Here is a 27,546-nt window from a genome sequence, read left to right on the forward strand (position 1 = left end):
AAAAAAAAAAAAAAAAAAAAAAAGAGAGAGAGAGCAATGGCATATGAAGCAGTCACTCATGTTAAGAATAAGAATGTGACAATTTTTTACTAGAGATTTTACTAAAATAAAATTCAACCAATTCATGAAGTCTAGACATAATTTCATGAAGTTTTTCCTAGGGAAAAGTGGAATTATTTTTCTTTGAATAACTAAACTATGGATACACAGAGGCTTGCCCTAAAAGTTTGGAGCCCTTGATTTTCAAGAGAGAAGATCAATCCAAATTTATATAAAGAACTTGAGAGGGATCCTGAGTTTCTGAAACACTTTTTAGCTTCAGCCCCTCCTATAGTACTATTTTTCAGCTCTGAGGTATTTAGTGTCCTCCCCACAAGGGGTTTTCACCTTCTCTTAGGTGGTGGCTCTTCATCCTCAGAGTCTTCTTCTGATGACTCATCTTCATCCTCATCCTCATCTCTAGAATCGTCTGGCTCTTTCTTCGGAAATAGAACTCCTGGGCTATGGGGGGAAAAATTAGATTAAAACACAAGTCCCATATAAAACAAGAAAAATAATGTGAACCTAGATGCTCTTACCTGGACATTTCCCACTTCTTCCCACCCTTCCCAAAAATGTCAAGTTAGGTTACATGTATCAAGTTACAATTTACCGTATTTTGAACATACATATAAAGTTATGCCAAATCTATAAAAGTCCTGCACCATACCTAACTCTATACCCACTATTTAATAAAATTAACTCATAATCATTTACTTAGTAAACAACTATGTAAACTCCTAATATGAGTCTGGCACTGTATTAGCCAATGAGCAATGAACAGTCTGCACGGAATACACACTTCAGCCTCACAATAAATACTGGCAAAAGACCTCCAAGTCTTAACAGAAGACCTCAAAGGCCTAAATCTCTTCAAAGCTTTAGAGAAATTCAGCAAGGATCTCCTAAACTCTTTTTGTCCTTGGTGGTATAAACCTTGATTCCTCTGATTAACATGTCCTTAAATGATAACATATATACATACATATATGTATGTGTGTTTCTTGTTTTTTTCAGACACAGAGTCTTGCTATGTTGCCCAGGCTGGAATCAAATTCCTAGGCTCAAGGGATCCTCCCACCTCACCTTCCCAAGTAGCTAGGACTACGAGTGCATCCCACCACACCTGGCAGAATGTAACATTTTGTATGTGTGACTTTGGGAATTTAATTTAATGTTTGAAAAACTCATATAATATGTATTCAGCCAAGTAACACTTATGTTTGTACAGAAAAATATAAGAAAGTTACACAACAGTCTTGCTAAAACAGGGTCTTAGTGGTATATGTTATGTACTTTACTGGAAATCAAAAGGCTTTAACACCGGTGCACGAAACAATGCTTGGACCACAGGAGGTGCTCAATACATGTTTTTGTTTCAAAGAATAAATAAGGTATTTGCAAGAGACAAATTTTCAAGTAAAAGTGTCCCTGTCTCTACAGTATGAAGGCAGAGTTAAGATTCTTGGAAACAGTCAATGTTCTCCCCACTTGGTATTGGACAATTAAAACTTATACATATAATCCCATCACTTTGGGAGGCTGAGACGGGAGGACTGCTTGAGCCCAGGAGTTCAAGGCCAGCCTGGATAACATGGCAAGACCCCATCTCTACAAAAACACAAAAATTAGCCGGGTGTGGTAGTACGCATCTGTAGTCCCAGCTACGTGGGAGACTGAGGTGGGAGGATCACTTGAGCCCAGGAGGCGGAGGATGCAGTGAGCTAAGATTATACCACTGCTCCAGCCTGGACGACAGAGTGAGACCCTGTCTCAAAAAACAAAAACAAAAACTCATTCGTAATCCTCTAAGAATCTGTCATTATCATTTACTTGATAAAGACGGAATGAATATCAAAGTGACCATCCAAGGATCTCAAATAATCTGATGCCTGGCTAAAATCCCTATTTTTAAACAAAAACCTTTTACTCCAAAATAATACTGCCTTAAGTCATCTTTATTTTCAAATACAGTTGACCTTTGAACAACACAGGTTTGAAACGCATGAGTCCACTTTATATGTGGACTTTTTTTTCAACCAGACACAGATCAGAAATATAACATTCGCAGGATGCAAAGCCTGCATACAAGGAGGACAGACTTTTCAGATACATAGATTCCACAGGGCTGGGTACATGCGCATTTGGGTATGAGGGCAGTTCTGTAACCAATGCCCCACACGTAACAAAGGATGACTGTATTTCCAGTTCACTAAAACAGTAATGAGTGTAAAATAAATTAAACTAAACGTGTAACTTAGAATCAGATTATAAATTTACAGTGATCTATTATAGGCTAAGTGCTTACCTGGGATAATAGGGAAAACAGAGCTGGAAGGTGCCACTGAACCCTTTCCCAGAGATCTGTTCCATCCACCCATTCTTTTCGCATTTCTGCAGAGTTTTTTTCAGCAAATGCACTAAATAAAAAAATTCAGAAATGAAAGTTATCTAGTTATTTAGATAATTTCCTCAACCCCTCAACCACAAACAGATGCCCATCAATTTAATATCCTGTCACATATAGTAACTGACATACACTAAGCGAATCCTATGTGTTCAAAGGTATTTAATTCATTAAACATTTATTTAATGCCTATAAGTTTGGCAAGAGTTAAATTATATACATACATACATATACATATATTTAAAAATTTTGCAAAATATAGAGACAAAGTCTCACTATATTGCCCAGGCTGGTCTCAATCTCCTGGGCTCAAGCAATACTCCCACCTTGGCCTCCCAAACTGCTGGGACTCCAGGTATGAGCCACCATACCTGGCAAGAGTTATAATGAAAAGAGACATTAGAGACCATTGAGTCAAATACCTTATTTCACAGAAAAGAAAAAACCCCAGAGTGGTTAAATGACTTGAGCTCAAAGTAGTTAAGTGACTTGCTCTAAGGTAGGACATAAACAGCAGACCTAAAATTAAATATTTAATTATTTCTATTCATTTGAATATCTACCTATAGGTATTGATAATCATCTAGGAGAATATCTTATAAAGAGGAACAGAACGAATTATTCATAAATCAGTAAACAGTAACAAAACAGTATCATGGTTCCTGAAGTCCTTCATTCTCATCTTCCTTACAGAGACATATCCAAAATATATTTTATGGTGATTCAGTATCCAAAAAACAGCTGCAAATATCAATGAAACTGAAAGGCTTGTTAACCAAATTAATCTTCTCTTAAAACATTTGGCAAACAGAAAATCATGAAATAGGCCGGGCGTGGTGGCTCATGCCTGTAATCCTAGCACTTTGGGAGGCCAAGGTGGGCAGATCATGAGGTAAGGAGATCGAGATCATCCTGGCTAACACGGTGAAACCCTGTCTCTACCAAAAAAAACAGAAACAAAACAAAAACAAACAAACAAAAATTAGCTGGGTGTGCTGGAAGATGCCTGCAGTCCCAGCTTCTCAGGAGGTGGAGGAAGGAGAATGGCGTGAACCCAGGAGAGGCGAAATATGCAGTGAGCGGAGATCGCACCACTACGCTCCCCAGCCTGGGCAAGAGAGACTCTGTCTAAAAAAAAAAAAAGACTTCAAAATTACCTTTTAATTTACAATAATATATTCTGGACTGTCTTCTTCGGTTACTTAATTTCCATATCCCTCACCCTACAACACTGTGTCTCTTCTAATAGTTCATTGAGAAGTCACCCAGTCTCACCAATCCATACCTGATAATGCTGATAAGGCAGGGTGTCTCATCTCAAATCACCACCTCCTAGAGTAAATATACTTCACTGAAATAAAGTATTTTCTGTTGTGGGGCTTAGGTTAATAATGTAAGTAGTAAGTATTCTAAAATCCTGGCTTTGTTTCAAAGTAAAATTAGATGTTTTTGGTGAACATACAGAAGTAGGAAAAAATATACTATAATTTAGAGTTGTTTTGAACCCAGAGATTTATCTGAATTACAATAAATATCAGAAAAATAAAATCAGTTAAAAAAATAAAATTTACGGCTGGGCGTGGTGGCTCAAGCCTGTAATCCCAGCACTTTGGGAGGCCAAGACGGGTGGATCACGAGGTCAGGAGATCAAGACCATCCTAGCTAATACAGTGAAACCTCGTCTCTATTAAAAAATACAAAAAACTAGCCGGGCGAGGTGGCGGGCGCCTGTAGTCCCAGCTACTCGGGAGGCTGAGGCAGGAGAATGGCATAAACCCGGGAGGCGGAGCTTGCAGTGAGCTGAGATCCGGCCACTGCACTCCAGCCCGGGGGACAGAGCAAGACTCCGTCTCAAAAAAAATAAATAAATAAAATAAAATAAAATAAAATAAAATTTACAGTAAAGTAAAATCAACTTCTTACAAGCATATGCTTTAAATTAAGAATTCAGTTTTGATTATTTCTGTTTTTCTTTTTGTAAATATTAAATTTGTGAGGCTGTTCCCTCTTGGTTTTCACCATCAGTAGTTAATACTTTGACATTAATAGCATGATCTCTATGTTTTTTTCTTCTTTTTTTTTTTGTTTTGAGACACAGTCTTGCAACTGTCGCCCGGACTGGAATGCAATGGTGTGATCTCAGCTCACTGCAACCTCTGCTTCCTGGCTTCATGCATTTCTCCTGCCTCAGCCTCCCGAGTAGCTGGGACTACAGGCGCACAACCACTACACCCTGCTAATATTTTTGTATTTTAAGTCGAGATGGATTTTCACTATGTTGGCCAGACTGGTCTCGAACTCCCTACCTCGTGATCCGCCTCCCAAAGTGCTGGGATTACAGCTATGAGTCACAACACTCGGACCTCTATGGTGTTTTCAAAAGAAAATTCTCCTAACCCCAAATAAATATACACAACTGAGTCTTACTTTGATAGTTAGAATTGGTTCCTGGGTGATTCTCTAGGACATACTTCTTCAGAGCAGTGGTAGAGCAGGTCTTCGGCTCATTCATGGCAGCAATGGCAGACAAGATTGCATATTCCATCAGGCTTCCACCAAGCAGGGGTTTCTCCCCTGATTTCTTCAGCTGTTTTCCAAGGAGGAAGAGAAAAGCATCAAGACAACACTCTCCCAAAGCAGGTCAAGACAAGACTCCTCTGCACCAGGTGGGTCGGAGTTCCTGCATTAGCACAGATATGTTTTACAATAAATTGTCAGCTTAGGGACTTTCTCTTCCCATTCAACAGGTATTCAATCTAACTGAGAAGTCCCAACCCTGCTATGGATATTTTCTTCTTCCATCTACCCTCCATCCACCCTAAAATGATAGCCAACCTAACCCAAAGATACCAACAACTGTACCCCAATAAGCAGGTTGACCAGTTAGGTCCCTAAAAATTAAGATTCGTTTGGCTGGGTACTCACACATAGTCCCAGCACTTTGGGAGGAACAGGCAGGCAGATCACTCAAGGCCAGGAGTTCGAGACCAGCCTGGCCAACATGGTGAAAACCTGTTTCTACTAAAAATACAAAATAATAATAATAATAATAATAATAGCCAGGTTTGGTGGCAAGTGCCTGTGGTCCCAGCTATTTGGGAGGCTGAGGCAGGAGAATCACTTGAACCCAAGAGGCGGAGGTTGCAGTGTGCCGAAATCATGCCAGTGAACTCCAGCCTCAGCGACAGAGCAAGATTCTGTCTAAAAATAAATAAATAAATAAATAAATAAATAATTANGGGAAAAACCTATATTTATACTGTATATTTAAAGAGATTACTGTTGGAGCACAGATAAGGGGCCAGTTAAGCCTGGCTCAAGGAGTCAGGAATGGTTTCTCAAGCAAGAGAAACCTGGGTTATGTCTTGAAAGAGAGGAGGCGGGCATGGTGGTTCACACCTGTAATCGCAGCACTTTGAGAGGCTGAGGGGGATGGATCAGAAGATTGAGACCATCCTGGCCAACATGGTGAAACCCTGTTTCTACTAAAATACAAAATAATAATAATAATAATAATAATAGCCAGGTTTGGTGGCAAGTGCCTGTGGTCCCAGCTATTTGGGAGGCTGAGGCAGGAGAATCACTTGAACCCAAGAGGCGGAGGTTGCAGTGTGCCGAAATCATGCCAGTGAACTCCAGCCTCAGCGACAGAGCAAGATTCTGTCTAAAATAAATAAATAAATAATTATTATTTTATTTGAGAATATTTCACTTTTCTGAATCTGAAAAATGAAGTACATCTGACCCTTGAACACAACACAATTTTATCTGTGCTGGTCCACTTATATGTGGATTTTCTTCTGCCTCTGCCTGCCACCCTAAGACAGCAAGACCAATACCTCCTTGTCCTCCTCAGCCTACTCAACTCGAAGATGACAAGGATAAAGACATTTATGATCATCTACTTCCACTTAATGAAGAGTAAATATATTCTTTTTTTTTTTTTTTTTTTTTTTTTTTGAGATGGAGTCTTGCTCTGTTGTCCAGGCTGGATTGCAATGGCATGGTCTCGGCTCACTGCAACCTCTGTCTCCTAGGTTCAAGCAATTCTCCTGCCTCAACTTCCCAAGTAGCTGGGATTATAGGCGTCCACCCCCAGGCCCGGCTCATTTTTCTATTTTTAGTAGAGACATGGTTTCACCATGTTGGCCAAGCTGGTCTCAAACTCCAGACCTTAGGAGATCTGCCTGCCTCGGCCTCCCGAAGTGCTGGGATTACAGGTGTGAGCCACTGTGGCCGGCCATATTTCCTCTTTCTTATGATTTTCTCAATAACATTTTCTTTTCTCTAGCTTACTTTATTGTAAGAGTACATTATATCATACATACAACACACAAAATGTGTATTAACTGTTTGTAAGGCTTCCGGTCAACAGTAGGCTATTAAGAGTCAAGTTTGCTGGGAATCTAAAGTTATGTATGAAATTTTTTTAATGCATGGGGAATCTGCACCTTTAACCCCTATGTTGTTCAAGGGTCAGCTGTAGTTATAAAAAATAATAAATAGCCCTTTTAATCTTATGAGGAAAATAGCAATGAAAAATTTTGATAAATATTTAGGTTATCAGTGAGCACAGTAATCCCAGTACTTTGGGAGGCTAATGGGGGAGGACTGCTTGAGGCCAAGAGTTCAAGACCAAACTGGGCAACATGGCGAGACCCTCTGTCTACTAAAAATTTAAAAACTAGCTATGAATGGTGGCGTGCCTGTAGTCCTACCTACATGAAAGGCTGAGGCAGGAGGATGGCTTAAGCCCAGGAAGTTGAGGCTACAGTGAGCTATGATTACATCACTATACTCCAGTTTGAGTGACAGACCAAGACTCTGTCTCTAAAAATAAATAAATAAATAAACTAAAAAAAAAAAGTATCATACAAAAGAAAATTACATAGCATACATTGAAAATGAAAGGTGTGGGAACAAAGGTTAGCAATAATACGCAAAAAGGGAAAAGGAGAAAACCAGAAATCCTCTACAAAACTGGTTAGTGGTTCTTAAAGAATGGTCTGGTTACAACCGTCTGGGTTCCTGAGACCCTTTCAGAGGATCTGCAAGATCAAAACTATTTGTATAATAAAACTAAGATAGGCCAGACGTGGTGGCTCACGCCTGTAATCCCAGCACTTTGGGAGGCTGAGACGGGTGGATCACCTGAGGTCAGGAGCTCAAGACCAGCCTGGCCAACATGGTGAAACCCCGTCTCTACCAAAAATACAAAAATTAGCCGGGTGTGGTGGTACATGCCTGTAATCCCAGCTACTTGGGAGGCTGGGGCAGGAGAATCGCTTGAACCTGGGAGGTGGAGGTTGCAGTGAGCCGAGATCAAGTCACTGTACTCACTGCAGCAAGACTCCATCTCAAAAGACAAACAAACAAAAACTTAAGATGTGATTTACTTTTTCACTGTCTTTTTTCTTTTTTGAGACAGAGTTTCACTCTGTTGTCCAGACTGGAGTGCAATGGCGTGGTCTGGGCTCACTGCAACCGCCGCTTCCCGGATTCAAGAGATTCTCCTGCATCTATCTCCTGAGTAGCTGGGACTACAGGCACCCGCCACCACACCTGGCTAATTTTTGTATTTTTAGTAGAGACGAGGTTTCACCATGTTGGCCAGGCTGGCCTCGAACTCCTGACCAAGTAAACCGCCCGCCTCAGCATCCCAAAGTGCTAGGATTACAGGTGTGAGTCACCAAACCTGGCCTTTTCACTATTTTGACAATTGCACTGATAGTGCAGAAGCAATGGTGAGTAAAACTGCTGTCAGCTTACCACAGATAAAGGCAGAGGCACAAAAATGTGGTTATTGTCTTCTTTACTGCTATGTACTTACGGTTTTAAAAAAGAGTACCAATTCACTTAGAATGCCCTTGATAAAGTTCTAAAAACTATCTCAACTTCTGAATATGTGTCTTTAGAATATTTTATGGGATGAAACAGGAAGAACACATAATCTGTATCTGCTACATATGCAGACATGATGGTATCCAGGAAAAGCTCTTGTGTAATTGTTAGAGTTACGAGCTGAATTAGCTGCACTTTTCTTCGAACACTTTCTTCTTTTTTTTTTTTTTTTTTTAGACAGAGTCTCATTCTGTCACCCAGCCTAGAAGGAGTACAGTGGTGTGATCTCGGCTCACTGCAACCTCCGCCTCCCGGGTTCAAGCGATTCTCCTGCCTCAGCCTAGTAGCTGGGATTGCAGGCGTGTGCCACCATGCCCAGCTAATTTTTTGTATTTTTATTAGAGACTGGGTTTCACCGTGTTAGCCAGGATGGTCTCGATCTCCTGACCTCATGATTCGCCGGCCTCGGCCTCCCAAAGTGCTGGGATTACAGGTGTGAGCCACTGCGCCTGGCCTGGAATACTTTTTTTACTTGAAGAAATAACTGACAGCTAACCTACTGGTTATGAGGTAGACAGTATCTTGAAAATGAACTAGAGCCGGCCATGTCAAAAAACAATAGTATTTGTTGCCAATGATAAAATTCAAACTTTCAAGAGAAAATTTAAATTCTGAAAAACTTGTGTCTATCACTGTGAGTTGGTTATTTTCCCAATACTTAAATACTGTTCTTATAAGATCAGTGGCCGATACCAATGACTGTGATTTTTGTTATCGTATATAATGAAATGCCAACATTTGGAAAATCTACATAACTGCAAGCCACTGTTTTTCAAATGACCAATGTATTGTGCTACAAAATTATGTTGGATTAAAATATCTATTCAAAGTTCAACAAATTTTAAGGTAACATAGTCCAAGAAATTCACTGATTATGGTTTCAGGTTCCACATGGCAACTAAACTTTAAAGAATTTATCACAAAACAAATAATGTTAACAGACCATATGAACAAAGGACACAAACCACACAATCATCTTAACAGACACTGAAAAAGCACTTGACAAATCCAACAGCCATTCATGATAAAAAAAAAAAAAAACTCCCAGGAAACTAGTAGCATAGAAGGGAACTTGCTCAACCTGACAATAGGCATCTATGAAAAACCTACAACTAACTTGTGAAAGACTGAATGTTTTCTCTCCAGGATGTGGAACAAGGCAAAGATGTCTGCTGTTACTACTTCTATTCAACACTGTAATGGAGGTTAATCTAGAGCAATCAGGCAATCAGAAGAAGTAAAAGACATACAGACTGGAAAGAAACAAGTAAAATGCTCTTTATTTGCAGATAACGGATCCTGTATATAGAAAACTGTATGGAATTCACAAAGAAACTACTACAACTGGTGAGTTTAGCAACGGTGAAGGACACAAGAGCAATGGACAAATCAATTGTATTTCTATAGGTTAGCATTAACAACCTGAAAACGAAAATTAGAAAACACTTCCACCATTCATGACAGCATGGAAAAAGAATAAAATACTTGGCAATAAATTTAACAAAAAAAATTCAAGACTTGTATACCGAAAACTACAAAAGACTACTGAGAGAAATTAAAAAGAGACCTTCTGTGTCATGGATTGGAAAACTCAACATTGTAAAGATAGTGAGTCTCCCCAAATTGATCTATAGGTTCAATGCAATTCCTACTAAAACTCCAGCTGTTTGTTTTTTGGCAGAAATGGACAATTTGTGTGGAACTGTACAAGGCCCAGCATAGTCAAAACATTCCTGAAAAAGTTAGAGGGCTTATAATTCCAAATTTCAAAATTCACTCTAAAGCTACAGCCAATAAGACAGTGGAGTACTGGCATGAAGGATACACATATATAGAACAACAAAAGAGAACTCAGAATCCAGAAATAAACCCTTGTATTTATGGTCAACTGATTTTCATAAGATGCTAAGGCAATTCAATAGGGAAGGGACAGTCTTTTCAATAAAAGGTGCTGGGATGATCAGATACCCACATGCAAAAAGATAAATTATACCCTTACCTCACACTATAAACAAAACAATATAGATCACAGACCTAAATTTAAAAGCCAAAACTATAAAACTCCAAAACATAGGAGTAAATTTTCATTACCTTTACTTAGGCAATGTTTCTTAGATAACCATAAAACTGCAAAAGCAATTTTTAAAAATGATAAATAGGACTTCATCAAAAATTAAACACTTCAAAAGATACTACTGAGAAAGTCACAGGAGAAAAAACTTGATGGGACTTTATATCTAGAGTAATGAATTCTTATAGCGAATAACTCCATTTTTAAAATGGGCAAAAGATCTGAATACACATTTCACTACAGAAAATAAACAAATGGCCTTAAGCACAAGAGATGCTCAACATCAGTAACTATTAGGGAAATGCCAATCAAAACTACAATGAGATACCCTATATCCACTAGTATGGCTATAACAAAAAAGAGTAACAAATGTTCAAGAGGATATGGAGAAAACTGAGCCCTGGTCAGGTGCGGTGGGTCACACCTGTAATTCCAACACCTCAGGAAGCTGAGGCAGGCAGACTACTTCACTGAACCCAGAAGTTCAAGAGCAGCCTGGGCAACATGGTGAAACCCCATTTCTATAAAAAACAGAAAAATTAATCAGGCATGGTGGTGCGCTCCTATAATCCCAGATACTAGGGAGGCTAAGATGAGAGGATCAATTGAGCCAGGGAGGTAGAGGTTGCAGTGAGCTGAGATCACACCACTGCACTCTAGCCTGGGTGACAGAGTGAGACCCTATCTCAAAACAAAACAAAACAAAATGACTTGAGCCCTTATAAACACTGCCAGTTTCTTAGAATATAAATTTACCATATGGCCCAGCAAGTCCTGAAAACATATCCACACACAGACTTGAACATAAATGTTCATAGGCAGTATTATTCTTAATTAGCTGAAAAGCAGAAATAATCCAAATGTCCATCATCATTTCATGAATGGATAAACAAAATGTGACATCCACAGAATGAAATACTATTGGACAATAAAAAAGAATGAAAGTACTGGTACATGCTGCAACGTGGATAAAATTCAAAAACATCAAGGTAAAAGAAGCCAGACACAGAAGATCACATAGTACATGATTCTATCCACATGAAACATGAAGAAAACGCACATCTGCAGACAGAGAACAGATTAGAGGTTGCCTGAGGTTGCTTTTGGAATAGGGAGTGACTGCAAATGGTTACAAGGGATCTTTTTTGGGTGACAGAAATATCCAAAAATTGGACTGTAACAGTTGTACAACTCTATAAAGTTACTAAAAATCACTGGGTTATAAACTGTAATTATATAAATTAAATTGTATATGGTATGTAAATCGACCTCAATAAAGCTGTTAAAAAATAACAATTTGTTGAGTTTTGGTGTAGTATGAAATAATAATTTCTACAACTATCTGAAAGTTATCTTAAAATATTCCATCATTTTCTAACTGTATTTCTGTGTGAGGTCAGATTTTCTTCAAATAAGTAACCCGAAATAAACTGGAACAGATACTAGCTGTCTTCTGTTATGCTACACGTTAAAGACATTTGCAAAAATGTAAACAGCGCCTGATGACTTCTCATTAAAAAAAATTGGGGAAGACAGATTATAGGCTCACACCTACAATCCCAGCACTTTGGGAGGCTGACGCTGGAGGATCGCTTGAACCTGGGAGATAGAGGCTACAGTGAGCTGTGATTGTGCTACTGCACTCCAGCCCGGGAAACAGAGCGAAACGCTGTCTCAAAAAAAGGGCTGGGAGGTGAAGGGGAAGGACAGTTATTTTTCACTAAAAAATATGTAATTTATGTTAACATGTAATGGGTTTTCTACTATTATTTTAAAGTAAATCAATAAATATTTAAATTTTTCCTCAGTTAATTTTCTTTTTTTTTTTGAGATGGAATCTCACTCTGTCACCTAGGCTAGAGCACAGTGGTGCGATCTCGGCTCAATGCAACCTCCACCTCCCGCATTCAAGTGATTCTCCTGCCTCAGCCTTCCAAGTAGCTGGGACTACAGGCACGTGCCACCACGCCCAGTTCATTTTTGTATTTTTAGTAGAGACAACAGGGTTTCACCAGGCTGGTCTCGAACTTCCAACCGCAGGTTAGATCCACCTGCCTCAGCCTCCCGAAGTGCTGGGATTACAGGTGTGAGCCACCACACCCAGATCTCAGTGTTAGTTTTTAACATAGTAAATATTGACAGATACAACCCACATAAACAAAAATTATTTGAGGTTCCTCAATAAATTTTACAGTATAAGGAGGTCCTGAAACCAAAAACTTTAAAAAGCACTTCTCCACAACCAGGCCTCTGATTTCTAACCTGGAATGTCCCTGAAGCACCTTTGCCAGTTATCTGTTCTAACTGGCCTCTCTCTACTGCTCTCTGCAGAGCGTTCTTCAACAGCTGAGGCCTGCAAAGAAAAACAAACAAACAAAAAAAACAGTGATAAATACATTAATGAAAGAAAAATGTAAAGAAAGAGATACAGGGTTATTCCCAGATCAAGAGTTCTGATTACTATTATTATCATTACTTTTTTTGAGATGGAGCTTTACTCTTGTTGCCCAGGCTGGAGTGCAATGGCACGATCTTGGCTCACTGCAACCTCCACTTCCCGGGTTCAGCAATTCTCCTGCCTCGGCCTCCCAAGTAGCTGGGGGATAACAGGCATGCGCCACCACGCCCAGCTAATTTTGTATTTTTAGTAGAGACGGGGTTTCCCCATGTTGGTCAGGCTGGTCTCGAACTCTTGACCTCAGGTGATCTGCCCACTTTGGTCTCCGAAAGTGCTGGGATTACAGGCGGGAGCCACCATGCCCAGCCTCCGATTACTATTATAGGTATTAGCTTTGTTAAAATGAAAAAAAGTAGTAACAAATTGCTGGCATCCTTAACAAGAGGTACTCTTTTCTTTAAAGTAAAGAAGCTAAGTCATTATCTATACATACAGAATCTCATACCATATAGAACCAATTTCTAAATTGCCAAGACACTCCAAAAACCCACCCACCACTGGTTGCTACTGGACCACAACCATGATCAAACTGAGTAATCAAGCAAAGGATGGATATCTTAAAAGTCTCATTCAACTCTGGAATTCTCTGAGGCCAACTGTGAACACCGGCCTGTCAGAAATGCATACACGAAATTAAGAAAATCAAGAGAACTCTTGAAATAACTAAGAGTTGAAAATTAAGAATCTAAGAGGTCTCCAAATAAATTAGTATGTTTAGAGAAAAGTATAGGGTATAATACTGCATCCTGGGCTGTGCTCACTTTTTGATGTAAATAGAGAAAAGCCAAAAACAGAGTATGAGTTACATCTTACATGAGAATTTTTTTTTTTTTTGGATACAGAGTCTCGCTCTGTTGCCCAGGATGTAGTGCAGTGGCAAACCATGGCGAGCTGCAGCCTCGATCTCCTAGGCTCACACAAATCCACCTGCCTTGGGCTCCCAAGTAGCTGGGACTAGCTGGGTGTATAGTGTGTGCCACTATGCTTGGCTAAATTGATTTTTTGTTGTCGTTGTTGCTGTTTTGGTAGAGATGGAGTCTCACTATGTTTCCCAGGCTGGTCTTCAACTCCTGGCCTCGAGCAATCCTCTCACTAAGGCCTCCCAAAATGCTGGGATTACAGGCATGAGGCACCACGCCTGGCTGAAGATTAGATTTTAACATTTCACTTCTAATGCCATATGACAGACCTAAAAAATTTCGAAAGACACTTTCTTCAAGGCCAACTCAGAGTCTCTGTGTACCCAATATGTCCAGTTCTTCTTCTAGGGTTGCAAAAAAATCACTGTTATCAAATTAAGAAGGTAATTTGCATGTTATATAAAAAACCAATATCTTGGCCGGGCACGGTGGCTCATGCTTGTAATCCCAACACTCTGGGAGGCCAGGCTGGCGGATCACGATGTCAGGAGTTCGAGACCAGCCTGGCCAACACAGTGAAACAGTGGCTCCACCAAAAACATAAAAAAAATTAGCCAGGCGTGGTGTCAGGCAACTGTAGTCCCAGCTACTTAGGAGGCTGAAGCAGGAGAATCATTTGAACCCGGGAGGTGGAGGCTGCAGTGAGTTGAGACTGTGCCATTGCAATCTAGCCTGGACAGCGGAGCAAGACTCTGTCTCAAAAAAAATAAAAAACAAAACAAAACAAAAAAAAACATGATGTCTTTAAATATTAGAATCCTGCTTAGCATGCTGTGATGGTCATACTATGGGAAGTTGGAACTGAGACTAAGAATAACATTAGTTGAACATTTACTAGGTGCCAAGGACTATTCTAAGTGTTTAGCACAGACTAAGAAACTCAAACTCTATGAGTTAAACATTTTTGTTTTTTTTTTTTTTTTGAGATGGAGTCTTGCTCATCGCCCAGGCTGGATGGAGTGCAGCGGCGAGATCTTGGCTCACTGCAACCTCCACCCCCCAGGTTGAAGTGATTCTCCTGCCTCAGCCTTCCAAGTAGCTGGGACTACCGGTGCCTGTCACCACGCCCAGCTAATTTTTTGTATTTTTAATAGAGACGGGGTTTCACCATGTTAGCCAGGATTGTCTCGATCTCCTGACCTCATGATCCGCCTGCCTCGGCCTCCCAAAGTGCTGGGATTACAGGCGTGAGCCACCGCGCCCAGCCCTTTTTTTTTTTTTTTTTTTTGAGAGAGAGGATCTCACTGTGTCACTCAGGCTGAAGCGCAGTGGTATGATCACGGCTCACTGCAGCCTCGATCTCCCAGGCTCAAGCAACCCTTCTGCCGCCTCAGCCTCCCGAGTAGTTGGTACTATAGGCACATGCCATTACACCAGCTAATTTTTGTTATTTTTTTTGTACGGGGGGGGTTCCACTATGTTGCCCAGCCTGGTCTCGAACTTGTAAGTTCAAGCGATCCTCCTGCTTTGGCCTCCCAAAGTGCAGGGATTACATGTGTGAATCGCAGCACCTGACCGGCAGAGAGGTTTTGGTTGGTCATTATCAACCAAACACAACGTGTGGGCCATGTTAGGAAAAACAACTGTAAAATATCATTCTGGAGACAACTAGGGACACCTGAACATGGACTGGGTACTAGATAATAATAAATTATTAATTTTGTTAAGAATGATTTAAGTGGCCGGGTGAGGTGGCTCACGCCTGGAATCCCAGCACTTTGGGAGGCTGAGGCAGGCACATCACCTGAGGTCGGGAGTTCGACACCAGGCTGACCAACATGGAGAAACCCCATCTGTACTAAAAATACAAAATTAGCTGGGTGTGGTGGCGTATGCCTATAATCCCAGCTACTTGGGAGACTGATGAGGCAGGAGAATCGCTTGAACTCGGGAGGTGGAGGTTGCAGTGAGCCAAGATTATACCACTCTCACTGCACTCCAGCCTGGGAAACAAGAGCAAAACCCTATCTCAACAAAAAAAAAAAAAAAAAAAAAAAAAGAACGATTTAAGTACGATGGTTAATGTTCTCTATGTTTCTTTGTACATGTTTGAAAATTTCCAAGATAAAACATTTAAGAAAGTATTAAGGGCTCCTTCTTTCATATGAAGATACAATGAGAAGGCGGCAATCTGCAACGCAGAAGAGGCCCTCACAGAACCCAGCCATGCTGGCACCCGGATCTCAGACTTTGAGTCTGCACAACTGTGAGAAATACATTTCTCTTGTTTATATGCCAAAGTAACAACAATAATAAAAATAGTCAAGGCAGGTCTTTGGTGATGATATTAGACTAAAAACTTAAGGAAGTAAAGGAACTGGCAAAGTGGCTTATGGGGAAAAAGCCATTCAGGTAAAGGGAATGCAACAGAAAGGCTGTGAGACCAGTGAGGGAGTGAAGAGTAGTAGCTTAGGTCAGAGATAGAAGGGAATGTAGTGCCTTGTATTTAAAGGCACTTTTAAAGATTGATTTTTTTTGTTTGTGTTTGTTTTCCCCCTGAGACAGAGTCTTGCTCTGTCGCCCAGGCTGGAGTGCAGTGGCGCAATCTTGGCTCACTGCAACCCTGCAACCTCTGCCTCCCGGGTTCAAGCAATTCTCCTGCCTCAGCCTCCTGAGTAGCTGGGATTACAGGCATGTGCCACCACCACGCCCGGCTAATTTTTGTATGCTTAGTAGAGATGAGGTTTCACCATGTTGGCCAGGATGGTCTCAAACTCTTGACCTCGTGATCCACCCACCTCAGACTCCCAAAGTGCTGGGATTACAGGCGTGGGCCACCACACTCAACCCTAAAGACTGAGGGGGTTGGGAGGACATGAATGTTTGAGTAGAAAGGCGACATGACACTGGGCACAGTGGTTCACACCTGTAATCCCAACACCTGGGTGGCCAAAACAGGAGGATCACTTGAGGCCAGGAGTTAAAGACCAGTCTGGGCAATGTAGGGAGATTGTCTCTATAAAAAACTTAAAAACTATTAGCTGCATGTGGTGACACATTCCTGCAGTCCCAGCTACTTGGGAGGCTGCAGTGGGAGGATTGTTTGAGCCTAGGAGTTTGAGGTTGCCACGAGTTGCGATCTTGCCACTATACTCCAGTCTGGGCAACAGAGCAAGACCCTAGCTTGAAAAAAAAACAACAAAAAAAAGTGACAGGCTGGGTGCAGTGGCTCACGTCTGTAATCCTTTGGGAGGCCAAGGTGGACAGATCACTGGAGGCCAGGAATTTGAGACCAGCCTGGCCAACATGGTGAAACTCCAAATCTACTAAAAATACAGAAATTACCCGGGTATGGTGGCACAGCCTGTAATCCCAGCTACTCGAGAGGCTGAGACAGGAGAGTCGCTTGAACCCAGTGGGTGGAGGTTGCAGTGAGCCAAGATCACACCACTGCACTCCAGCCAGGGAAACAGAACAAGATTCCTTCTCAAATAAATAAATAAATACATAAATAAATTTTAAAGCCATAGAAATCACATTTTTCAAAAAGTCTCACTCTCACTATGATGGTAAGAACATACTGAAAGGGAGCATGAAAAAAGCAGTTAGGAAGTTATTGCTCTAATACAGGTGAGAGATGATGGTGGCCTGGAAGAGAATGGTAGTGATGCACGTGATGAATAAGTAGTATGTTTACTATTTTATTTTAGTTTAGTTTAGTTTTTTTCTTTATTTTATATTTTATATTTTACTTTGAGATGGAGCCTCACTCTGTCGCCCAGGCTGGAATGCAGTGGCGTGATCTTGGCTCACTGCAGACTCTGCCTCCCAGGTTTAAGTGATTCTCTTGCCTCGGCCTCCTGAGTAGCTAGAACTACAGGCGCATGCCACCATGCCTGGCTAATTTTTTGTATTTTTAGTAGAGATAGGGTTTCACCATGTTGGGCTGGTTGGTCTCGAACTCCTGACCTCATGTGATCCACCTGCCTCCCAAAGTGCTGGGATTACAGGCATGAGCCACAGCACCCAGCCTGTTTACTGATATATTTTAAAGACAGAGCAAAATAACTGCTTATAAGTTAGATAAAGGTATGTAACAAAGAGAAGAGACCAGCACAAAGCCAGGGTTTTTGGTTTCAGCAAGTGGAAAGATAATACTGTCATGAACTGAAATGAAGATAATGTGGGAAATGCAGGGATTTTGTGGGGGAGCGGGCGCAGAGTGGGGATCAAGAGTTCAGTTTTCTTTTCTTTTTTTTTTTGAGACAGAGTCTTGCTCAGTCGCCCAGGTTGGAGTGCAGTGGTGCGATCTCAGCTCACTGCAAGCTCCGCCTCCCGGGTTCATGCCATTCTCCTGCCTCAGCCTCCTGAGTAGCTGGGATTACAGGCGCCCGCCGCCACGCCCGGCTAATTTTTTGCATTTTTAGTAGAGACGGCGTTTCACTGTGTTAGCCAGGATGGTCTCAATCTCCTGACCTCATGATCCGCCCGCCTCAGCCTCCCAAAGTGCTGGGATTACAGGCGTGAGCCACCGCACCCGGCCAAGAGTTCAGTTTTCAACATTTAAATCAGACATCCAAGTGGTGATGTTGAACAGGAATCCGTATACACGAATCTGAAGTTAGAAGGGAGGTATGGGCTAAATTCATAAATTTGTGAATTAATAGTTTATAGCTGGTATTTAAAGCTTTGCAAGTGAAAGGAATCACCAAGCAAATGTGCACATAAAAGATGAGAGGCTTAAGGTATAACCCTGAGGGCACCTTTATATTAAGAGGTAAAGCAGAAATCCTTAGAAGATTGAGAAAGGAGGGGTACAAAGGTGTGGTGTCCTGGAAGGCAAGTAAAGAAAATGTTTCAAGCAGGTAGGAGTCATCAACTGTGTGAAATGCCACTGACAGGGCAGTTGGTAAGGACTATGAATTGACCACTGAAATCTGCGAAGTGAGACGGACAGAAAATATTCAGGTAAAGTGGTGGGGATAAAGTCTGACTAAAGTGGGGAAAGTGGAAGGCAAGACACTGTAGATACCAAGTACAGACAACCTACACTTTGGTGAAACTGTATTTTTCTTCCTCTTTTGTTTGGCCAAGCAAGAATGGCTGAATTTTCAAGTTAAATGTGTATATGACAGGACTCCATTATAATCAAGAATTAGAGAAAATCAATATGGTTTCACATAAAAGAAAAAAGTTTCAATGGAAAAAATTACCATTAAAAAGGCCATGAGAAAAGGTCTTCAGGCTCATTAGCACCTTTGGGTTGACAACCCATCTATTATCAGGTAAATTTTGTTTCAGCATAAGGTCATGACAGTATGTTTCAAAAGAAGGGGAGCAAAGGCACACTGGTAGCAACACACCACCTTACGTAAGTAGAGTAGAACCACAAGAAAAAAAAATGGGGGAGGATACGGTCTCCACTCACCAAAAGGCAGAGAATAAAGGGTGTGAAAGGAAAATAAGGCTTGGGATCCCCAAATCAGGAACCAAAGGGAAAAGTCAAGCTGGGAACTGCTAAGGGCAAATTTGCCTCCCATTCTATTCCTAAAAAAAAAAAGATAGCCACTAAGATAAAAAAGCTACATACCTCCCTTACAATTTGTCCACAAAGGAAAATCCTTGCAGACAAAGGACAGAACTCCAAGTCATTCATCTACTCACTGAGATAAATGCATATCTGACTGTCTCCTTTGAAAAGGTAATCAGAAACTCAAAAAGAATAAAACTGTCTTTTATTTACCTGTGACCTGGAAGGCCCCCTCCCTGATTTGAGTTGTCCCACCTTTCCAGAATAAACCAATGTACACCTTACATATATTACTGTCTCATGTCTCCCTAAAATGTGTAAAACCAAGCTGTGCCCAGACCACCTTGGGCACAAGTTTTCAGGACCTCCTGAGGCTGTGTCACGGGCACAACCTTAACCTTGGCAAAATAAACTTTCTAAATTGACTGAGACCTCTCTCAGACAATTTGGGGTCACACAAGGGAGATAAAAGTGAAATGTGAGCCCCAGTGTTGCAGGTGGGGCCTAGCGGGAGGTGTTTGAGTTACAGGGATGGATCCCTCATGAACGGCTTCGTGCCTTCCTGGTCGTAATGAGCGGGTTGTTTAAAACAACTGGTTGTTTTAAGAGTGTGAGATCTGGTTAAGAGTGTGGCACCTTTCCCTCCTCTCTTGCTCCCTTTCTTGACATGTGATAACGATAGCGCCTCCTTCCACCATGATTATAAGTTTCCTGAAGCCCCCACTAGAAGCAGATGGCTGCACTATGCTTCTTGTACAGCCTGCAGTTACCATGAGCCAAATAAACTTTATTCTTTATTAAAGAACAGTGAAATGTTTCCATCTTTAAATGCATCATACAGGCCGGGCGCGGTGGCTCAAGCCTGTAATCCCAGCACTTTGGGAGGCCGAGACGGGTGGATCACGAGGTCAGGAGATCGAGACCATCCTGGCTAACATGGTGAAACCCTGTCTTTACTAAAAAAATACAAAAAATTAGCCGGGCGAGATGGCGGGCGCCTGTAGTCCCAGCTACTCGGGAGGCTGAGGCGAGAGAATGGCGTAAACCCAGGAGGCGGAGCTTGCAGTGAGCTGAGATCCGGCCACTGCACTCCAGCCTGGGCGACAGAGCGAGACTCCGTCTCAAAAAAAAAAAAAAAAAAAAAAATTGCATCATACAATGCATTTTTGATCCACAATTGTGTCTGCCTACTACCACTACACTCAGCATGTAAGAAGCATGAAAATATCAGCACATTAATTCATTAATTTAGAACTTTCGGCTTCAATGATTCCCTTTTCTTTTGCACTATTTCACTAGCTCTTTAATTTGGCACTCTGATGACCACTACTGATTTTCTGAAAATGTGGCTTCTGGACTGAAACCTCAGCAATTCTAAATGTATGCCTCAGTAATGCAAGTAAATACTGGTACTAAACTGTATCAGGACATTGTGCACTGAATATAGTAGTCTTCTGTAGACAGAAATCTGGATTAAACATAATATTCTAGAAGTCATCTCACACAAACACTCTCAGAGTCTGTGAATTACAAATTTAAACAAATTGATATATCTGCATGAATCTACAACTGAGCAAATGTGACAATCTAAATGATCTGTCAAGACGTTAAGTGGCAAATTTTACATACGAATTACTAACAAAATTATCTCAGAATTTTAAGCTGCATGTTTAAATGATGAAAACATTCTGCTATTTCTGTGTAAAGGTGTTACTGAAGTCTGAATTCTCATAAAATATATACTTGATGTATATGTATGTATGTATATATCATATATCTATAATGTTTTTTGAGACAGAGTCCCACTCTGTCACCCAGGCTGGAGTGCTAGGATTATAGGCGTGAGCCACCGTGCCCAGCCTAAAAGTACATTTTAACCCAATACCAGACCCAAAAACTATACCCAGATGCAATTTTTCTTCCTGTTTTTGTAAATACTAACATTCTTCTCCCCAACACATACAATTTCATTTGTGTAAAGTATTTCTACAATAAAATGAAATGTCTTGTACTCATTTATATCAGAAATTGAAATAGTATTTTCTTCACTTTTTTTTTTCTTACAACTCTGAAGCTGTTTATCCTTTTATTATAGACTTTTCAAACACTTTCAAAATGAACTTTATGCATTTCTTTCTGGTGCTGTACTTCATTCTTTAGTTATTAAAGGCTAAGAATAAATTAGGACCTTTAAAATCTACACTCCTTTTTACTTTTATGTGTTGTTTTTTTTTTTTTGAGACGGACTTTCACTCTTGGTGCCCAGGCTGCAGTACAATGGTGCAATCTCGGCTCACTGCATACTCCAACTCCTGGGTTCAAGCAATTCTTCTGCCTCAGCCTCCTGAGTAGCTGGGATTGCAGGTGCCCGCTCCCACACCCAGGCTATTTTTTTTTTTTTTTTTTTTTAAAACCTGGTAGAGTAACACTTTTAATGTTGTCAACTGTTAAGATATTTAATATCTGAGAAAACACAGAGTTCAATATTAAATATCTTAACAGCTAACAACATTGAAAGAGCTACTCTACCAGGCTCTTACAAAGAAACATAAGATTTGGGTTTGAAAACAAAACAAAACAAAACACACACACAAAAAACAAAAGTAGGCCAAGAATGGTAACTGGTGCCTGTAATCCCAGCTACTTGGGAGGCTGTGGCAGGAGAATCACTTGAACCAGGGAAGTAGAGGTTGCAGTGAGCTGAGATTGTGCTACTGCGCTCTAGCCTGGACAACAAGAGCGAGACTTCATCTCAAAAAAAAATAAAATAAAAGGCCGGCCACAGTGGCTCACACGTGTAATCCTAGCAATCTGGGAGGCCGAGGCAGGTGGATCACTTGAGTTCAAAAGTTCGAGACCAGCCTCGCCGACATGATGAAACCTTGACTCTACTAAAAATACAAAAATTAGCTGGGTATGGTGGCGGACGCCTGTAGTCCCAGCTACGTGGGAAGCAGAGGCAGGAGAATCGCTTGAACCCGGAAGGCGGAGGCAGGAGAATCCCTTGAATCTGGGAGGCAGAGGCTGCAGTGAGCCGAGACGGTGCCACTGCACTCCAGCCTGGATGACAAGAGCAAACCTGTCTCCAAACAAACAAACAAAAAAACTATACATGGAGATATGAAGAGAAACACATAATGGGGCACAAAAAGTAAGACCAACAAAAAAGGTTTATTCTTAGCTAAAAGTAATCCCTCCTCAGTATTTAATCTATCTCCTTTCCCATGAAAAGGCAGCTAAAGGAAGTAACACATCATGTTTTAAAGGCCAGGCCAATGGCTCATACCTGATGTCCACTCTAAGCTTAGGATAATACTGAGACACATATTTCCTGATGAGACTGTAGGAAGCTTCTTTAGGTTCACAAAGGCGAGTAAAGGCCAGTGGGAGGACATCCTCCAATTTTACTTGTGGTTCTGGATCCACTGCAGAACTCCTATTCTGAAAAGTAATCATCAAAAATTATGATCATTATAGAATGTAAATGCTTCTACATACAACTCAAGGGTTTTCCTCAGTTGATGATCAAATTTGTCAATTTTGTGGCAACTTCTTTGATATAAAATTTTCCACTGAGAGCATTAAAAATACATATAAAAGCTGGGTGTGGTGGCTCACACCTGTAATCCCAGCACTTTGGGAGGCCAAGGTGGGCAGATCACTTGAGGTCAGGAGTTCAAGACCAGGCCAACATGGTGTAACCCCCCTCTACTAAAAATATAAAAATTAGCCAGGCATGGTAGCCTGTAATCCCAGCTACTCGGGAGGCTGAGGCACAAGAATTGCTTGAATCCAGGAGGTGGAGATTGCAGTGATGCAAGACAGAGCCACCACACTCCAGCCTGGGTGACAAGTGAGACTCCGTCTCAAAAAAAAAAAAAAAACAAAACAACAAAACAAGAAAAGCAGCTGGGCGTGGTGGCTCATGCCTGTAATCCCAGCACTTTGGGGTGCTGAGCTGGGCTGATTACCTGAGGTCACAAGTTCGAGACCAGCCTGACCAACGTGGTAAAACCCTGTCTCTAATAAAAATACACAATTAGCCAGGACTGGTGGCATGCACCTGCAATCTCATTTACTCGGGAGGCTGAGGCAGGAGAACCACTTGAACCCGGGAGGCGGAGGTTGCAGAGAGCCGAGATTGCGCCATCGCACTCCAGCCTGAGCAACAAGAGCAAAACTCCATCTCAAAAAACACATAAAAGTAAAAAGGAGTGTAGACTTTAAAGGTCCTAATTTATGAAGTGCAGCAACAGAAAGTAATGCATAAAGTTCATTTTGAAAGTGTTTGAAAACTATGAAAAAAGGATAAAAGCTTCAGAGTCGTAAAAAAAAAAAAAGTTTAGAAAACATTATTTCAATTTCTGATATAAATGAGTACAAGACATTTCACTTTATTATTGCAGAAATACTTTACACAAATGAAATTATACATGTTGGGAAGAAGAATATTAGTATTTACAAAAACCGGAAGAAAAATTAGATCTGGGTATAGTATTCAGTAAAAATGTACTTTTAGGCTGGGCACAGTGGCTCATGTCTATAATCCCAGCATGCTGGGAGGCCGAGGCAGGCAGATCAGCTGAGGTCAGGAGTTGGAGGCCAGCCTGGCCAACGTAGTGAAACTCCGTCTCTACTAAAAATACAAACATTAGCTGGGCATGGTGGCACATGCCTGTAGTAGTCCCAGCTACTGGGGAGGCTGAGGTAGGAGAATCACTTAAATCCTGGAGGCGGAGGTTGCAGCAAGCCAAGATCGTGCCACTGCACTCCAGCCCGGGCAATAGAGCAAGACTCTATCTTCAAAAAAACAAAAACAAAAAAACTCTTGTATCTTCTCTAGTTTAAAAGATACTTCACAAAAAGCAGTATAATTCAGCCGGGCGCGGTGGCTCACCCTGTAATCCCAGCACTTTGGGAGGCCGAGGTGGGCAGATCACTTGAGGTCAGGAGTTCAAGACCAGCCTGGCCAACATGGTGAAACTCCATCTCTACTAAAAAAAAACAAAAAAATTAGCCGGGCATTGTGGCGAGTGCCTGTAATCCCAGCTACTCAGGAGGCTGAGGCAGGAGAATTGCTTGAACCCAGGAGGTGGAGGCTGCAGCTAGCTGAGATCACGCCACTGCACTCTAGCATGGGCAACAGAGCAAGACTCCATCTCAAAACAAAAAGCAGTATAATTCATATAGCTGCCCATAATTTAAGGTAAGGCACTTAAGAGCATAGGCTTAACCAGGTTGAACTGCTTCAATCTGCATCCTGGCTATTCTACTCACTAGATGAACAAATTATTTATAACTTCCCTAGACTTTAGCAGAAAGGCTGAACTTTGCATACTGCCAGGCACACAACAAACACTCAATGGATGTTGCTATTTTTGGTAGCAGTAACAGCTCCACAGCACTCAAACTGTGGTATACATTGTCTTACCTTTCTGTTTCTGGATTTCTGAGGTGTTTTTCTTGATTTCTGAACCACAACAAAACTTCCAGAAGCACCTTTTCCTTTAACCTAAAGTAAATTAATTTTTGTTATCCTAGTATTCATAACTTTACATTAGGCTAAGGAAATTACAGAGCATGGTAATGCAAGAGCTAACGTAAAGTGGTGTTTACTTCTTCGGAGAAAAAAAAACAACAGTCAATGAAAAGTCAAAAGACTTCAGAAGGAAGGTCCTTTATGTACCATCTAGCTGATGTTGAGTAATACTGTACAACCCAGTCAACCCTCTGAGATTTTGTTTTCTCATCTACAAAATTTTGAGAAGAATGCTACTGTGATACCAGGTTAAACAGTCTATTAAAAACTTTCAAAACGAACTAAAAAATCAAAACAAAATGTCTCCACAGAAGGAAGGGACATAATCTCTTAGGGAAAATAAGAAAAGCCCTCCTATCCAGGCCCGGGCGTGGTGGCTCAAGCCTTGTACTCCAGGCACTTTGGGAGGCAAGACGGGTGGGATACGAGGTCAGGAGATCGAGACCATCCTGGCTTAACACGGTTGAAACCCTCTCTAACTAAAAAAAATACAAAAACTAGCCGGCGAGGTGGCGGGCGGCCTGTAGTCCCAGCTACTCCGGGAGGCTGGGCAGGAGAATGGCGTGAACCCGGGAGGCGGCAGCTTGCAGTGAGCTGAGATCGCCACTGCACTCCAGCCCGGGAGACAGAGCGAGACTCATCTCAAAAAAAAAAAAAAAAAAAAAAAAAAAAAAAAAGAAAAGCCCCTCACTATCTTAAAAGCTCCTTGGAAAAAGTTTAGACCCTAATTAATCTCAGGCCACATAACTTCCCACAGTTTACCAACGATACATTATTCCTTATGGGAAGGGTTATCTAACAATTTTTTGGCTGGGCACAGTGGCTCATGACTGTAATCACAGCACTTTGGGAGGCCAAGGTGGGTGGATCACGAGGTCAGGAGAACGAGGTCATCCTGGCTAACACAGTGAAATCCCATCTCTACTAAAAATACAAAAAATTAGCCGGATGTGGTGGCAAGCACCTGTAGTCCCAGCTACTCAGGAGGCTGAGGCAGGAGAATAGTGTGAACCTGGGAGGCAGAGCTTGCAGTGAGCCGAGATCACGCCACTGTACTACAGCCTGGGCGACAGAGCGAGACTCCATCTCAAAAAAAAACAAACAAACAATTTTTAGCCACTGCACACAATGCTAAGTTTTACCACATATTTCCAGTTCACAAAGCACTTTCATAAAATTTTAAAGTTGATTCACAATAGGCCAGGCACAGTGGTTCATTCCTATAATCCCAGCACTTTGGGAGGCCAAGGTGGACAGATCACTTGAGGTCAAGAGTTTGAGACCAGCCTGGCCAACTTGGTGAAATCCTGTCTCCACTAAAAATACAAAAATTAGTTGGGTGTGGTGGCCGGTGCCTGTAAATCCAGCTACTCAGGAGGCTAAGGCAGGAGAATTGCTTGAACATGGGAAGCAGAGGGTGCAGTGAGCTGAGATCGTGCGGTGAGCTGAGATTGTGCCACTGTGTAACAGAGCGAGACTCCATCTCAAAAAAAAAGTTGATTCACAATAACTAAAGTCTTCCACAGCTTAGTTTTACCTACACTGCTATCAATGAGCAATCAAGCTGGAATGCTTTTAGCCTACTAAGAGTTGTTTAGGCGTCAACCAAGGGTGGTCAGGCTACATAGGCTACAGAAGGTCATAAACTAAAACATGAAGCCATCGCATAAGCTTTGCTGACACATACTATGTTACACAACAGGTCCTTGGCTCTAATAATCATATTAACTAGGTTAAAACCTTTTAGTCAATGATCATTCTCTTTTATTTTAGAGACAGGGTCTCACTTTGTCACCCATGCTGGAGTGCAGTGGCACAATCATAGCTCACTGCAGCCTCAATTCAAGCAATCCTCCTGCCTCAGCCTCCTGAGTTGGGAGTACAGGCATGCACCCCTACATTTGGCTAATTTTTAAATTTTTTTGTAAAGGCTGGGCATAGTGGCTCACGTCTGTAATCCCAGCACTTTGGGAGACTGAGGTGGGTGAATCACTTGGGCCCAGGAGCTTGAGACCAGCCTGGGCAACATGGCAAAACCTTGTCTCTACAAAGAATACAAAAATTATCTGGGTGTGGTGGTGCACACCTATAGTCCCAGGTACTCAGAAGGCTGAGGTGGGAGGACTGCTGGAGTCCAGCAGGTAGAGAGTGCAGTAAGCCAAGACTGCACCTCTGCACTCCAGCCTGGGCCAGAGTGAGATTCTGTCTCAAAAAGTAAAATAAAATAGAATAAAGAAATAATTTTTTTTGTAGAGACAGGGTCTCACCTTGCTATGTTGCCCAGGATGGTCTCAAACTCCTGGCCTGAAGCAACCCTCCCACCTCGGCTTACAGGCATAAGCCACTGTGCCTGGCCATCAGTGATTATTTTAAAGGCCAGTTAAACATCAGTTTTACATTTTGAGAAAGCTAGACTCTCAGCTCCACACAGCAGCAATCTGTTTTATTCAGTAACAGACCTTCAGGCAACTGGCACATAGAAGACAAGACATATCTATGAAATTAAGTACTAGTTCAAAGTCCCTAAGCAGAGTTTAAATGCCTGAGTGGCACAGAATTCTATTCTGATCAAACAGGCAGTGGGTATAGAAAAAGCGTAACCAGACTCTAAGAATGTGGTGAACTAGATTTTTAAAATTAAGACGTTAGTAGTTATTTCATCACTCTGGACCTCTGAAGAGGGTAACATATTATAAAGTTTATTCTAGCTTTAGATTTCTATGGTTCTAAGCCTCCATGCA

At 41.5% G+C, this 27,546-nt stretch overlaps 1 protein-coding gene across 4 annotated transcripts in view; it reads right to left on the reverse strand.

Annotated features, from left to right (window-relative positions):
* HP1BP3 (heterochromatin protein 1 binding protein 3) overlaps window positions 1–27,546 on the reverse strand; it is a 48,195-nt gene that overhangs the window by 2,936 nt on the left and 17,713 nt on the right. For all 4 annotated transcript variants that reach the window (XM_017852086.1, XM_017852087.1, XM_017852089.1 and 1 more), the window contains 6 exons: window positions 24,698–24,778; window positions 22,553–22,707; window positions 12,681–12,771; window positions 4,874–5,033; window positions 2,348–2,459; window positions 388–501 (listed from right to left, as the gene is read on the reverse strand). In XM_017852086.1, the coding sequence (XP_017707575.1) occupies window positions 388–501; window positions 2,348–2,459; window positions 4,874–5,033; window positions 12,681–12,771; window positions 22,553–22,707; window positions 24,698–24,778 (713 nt within the window). The remainder of the gene's footprint in view (window positions 1–387; window positions 502–2,347; window positions 2,460–4,873; window positions 5,034–12,680; window positions 12,772–22,552; window positions 22,708–24,697; window positions 24,779–27,546) is intronic.

This window comes from Rhinopithecus bieti, unplaced genomic scaffold, assembly GCF_001698545.2.
Source record: "Rhinopithecus bieti isolate Rb0 unplaced genomic scaffold, ASM169854v2 scaffold_33652, whole genome shotgun sequence".
In the NCBI taxonomy this organism is placed as follows: domain Eukaryota; kingdom Metazoa; phylum Chordata; class Mammalia; order Primates; family Cercopithecidae; genus Rhinopithecus; species Rhinopithecus bieti.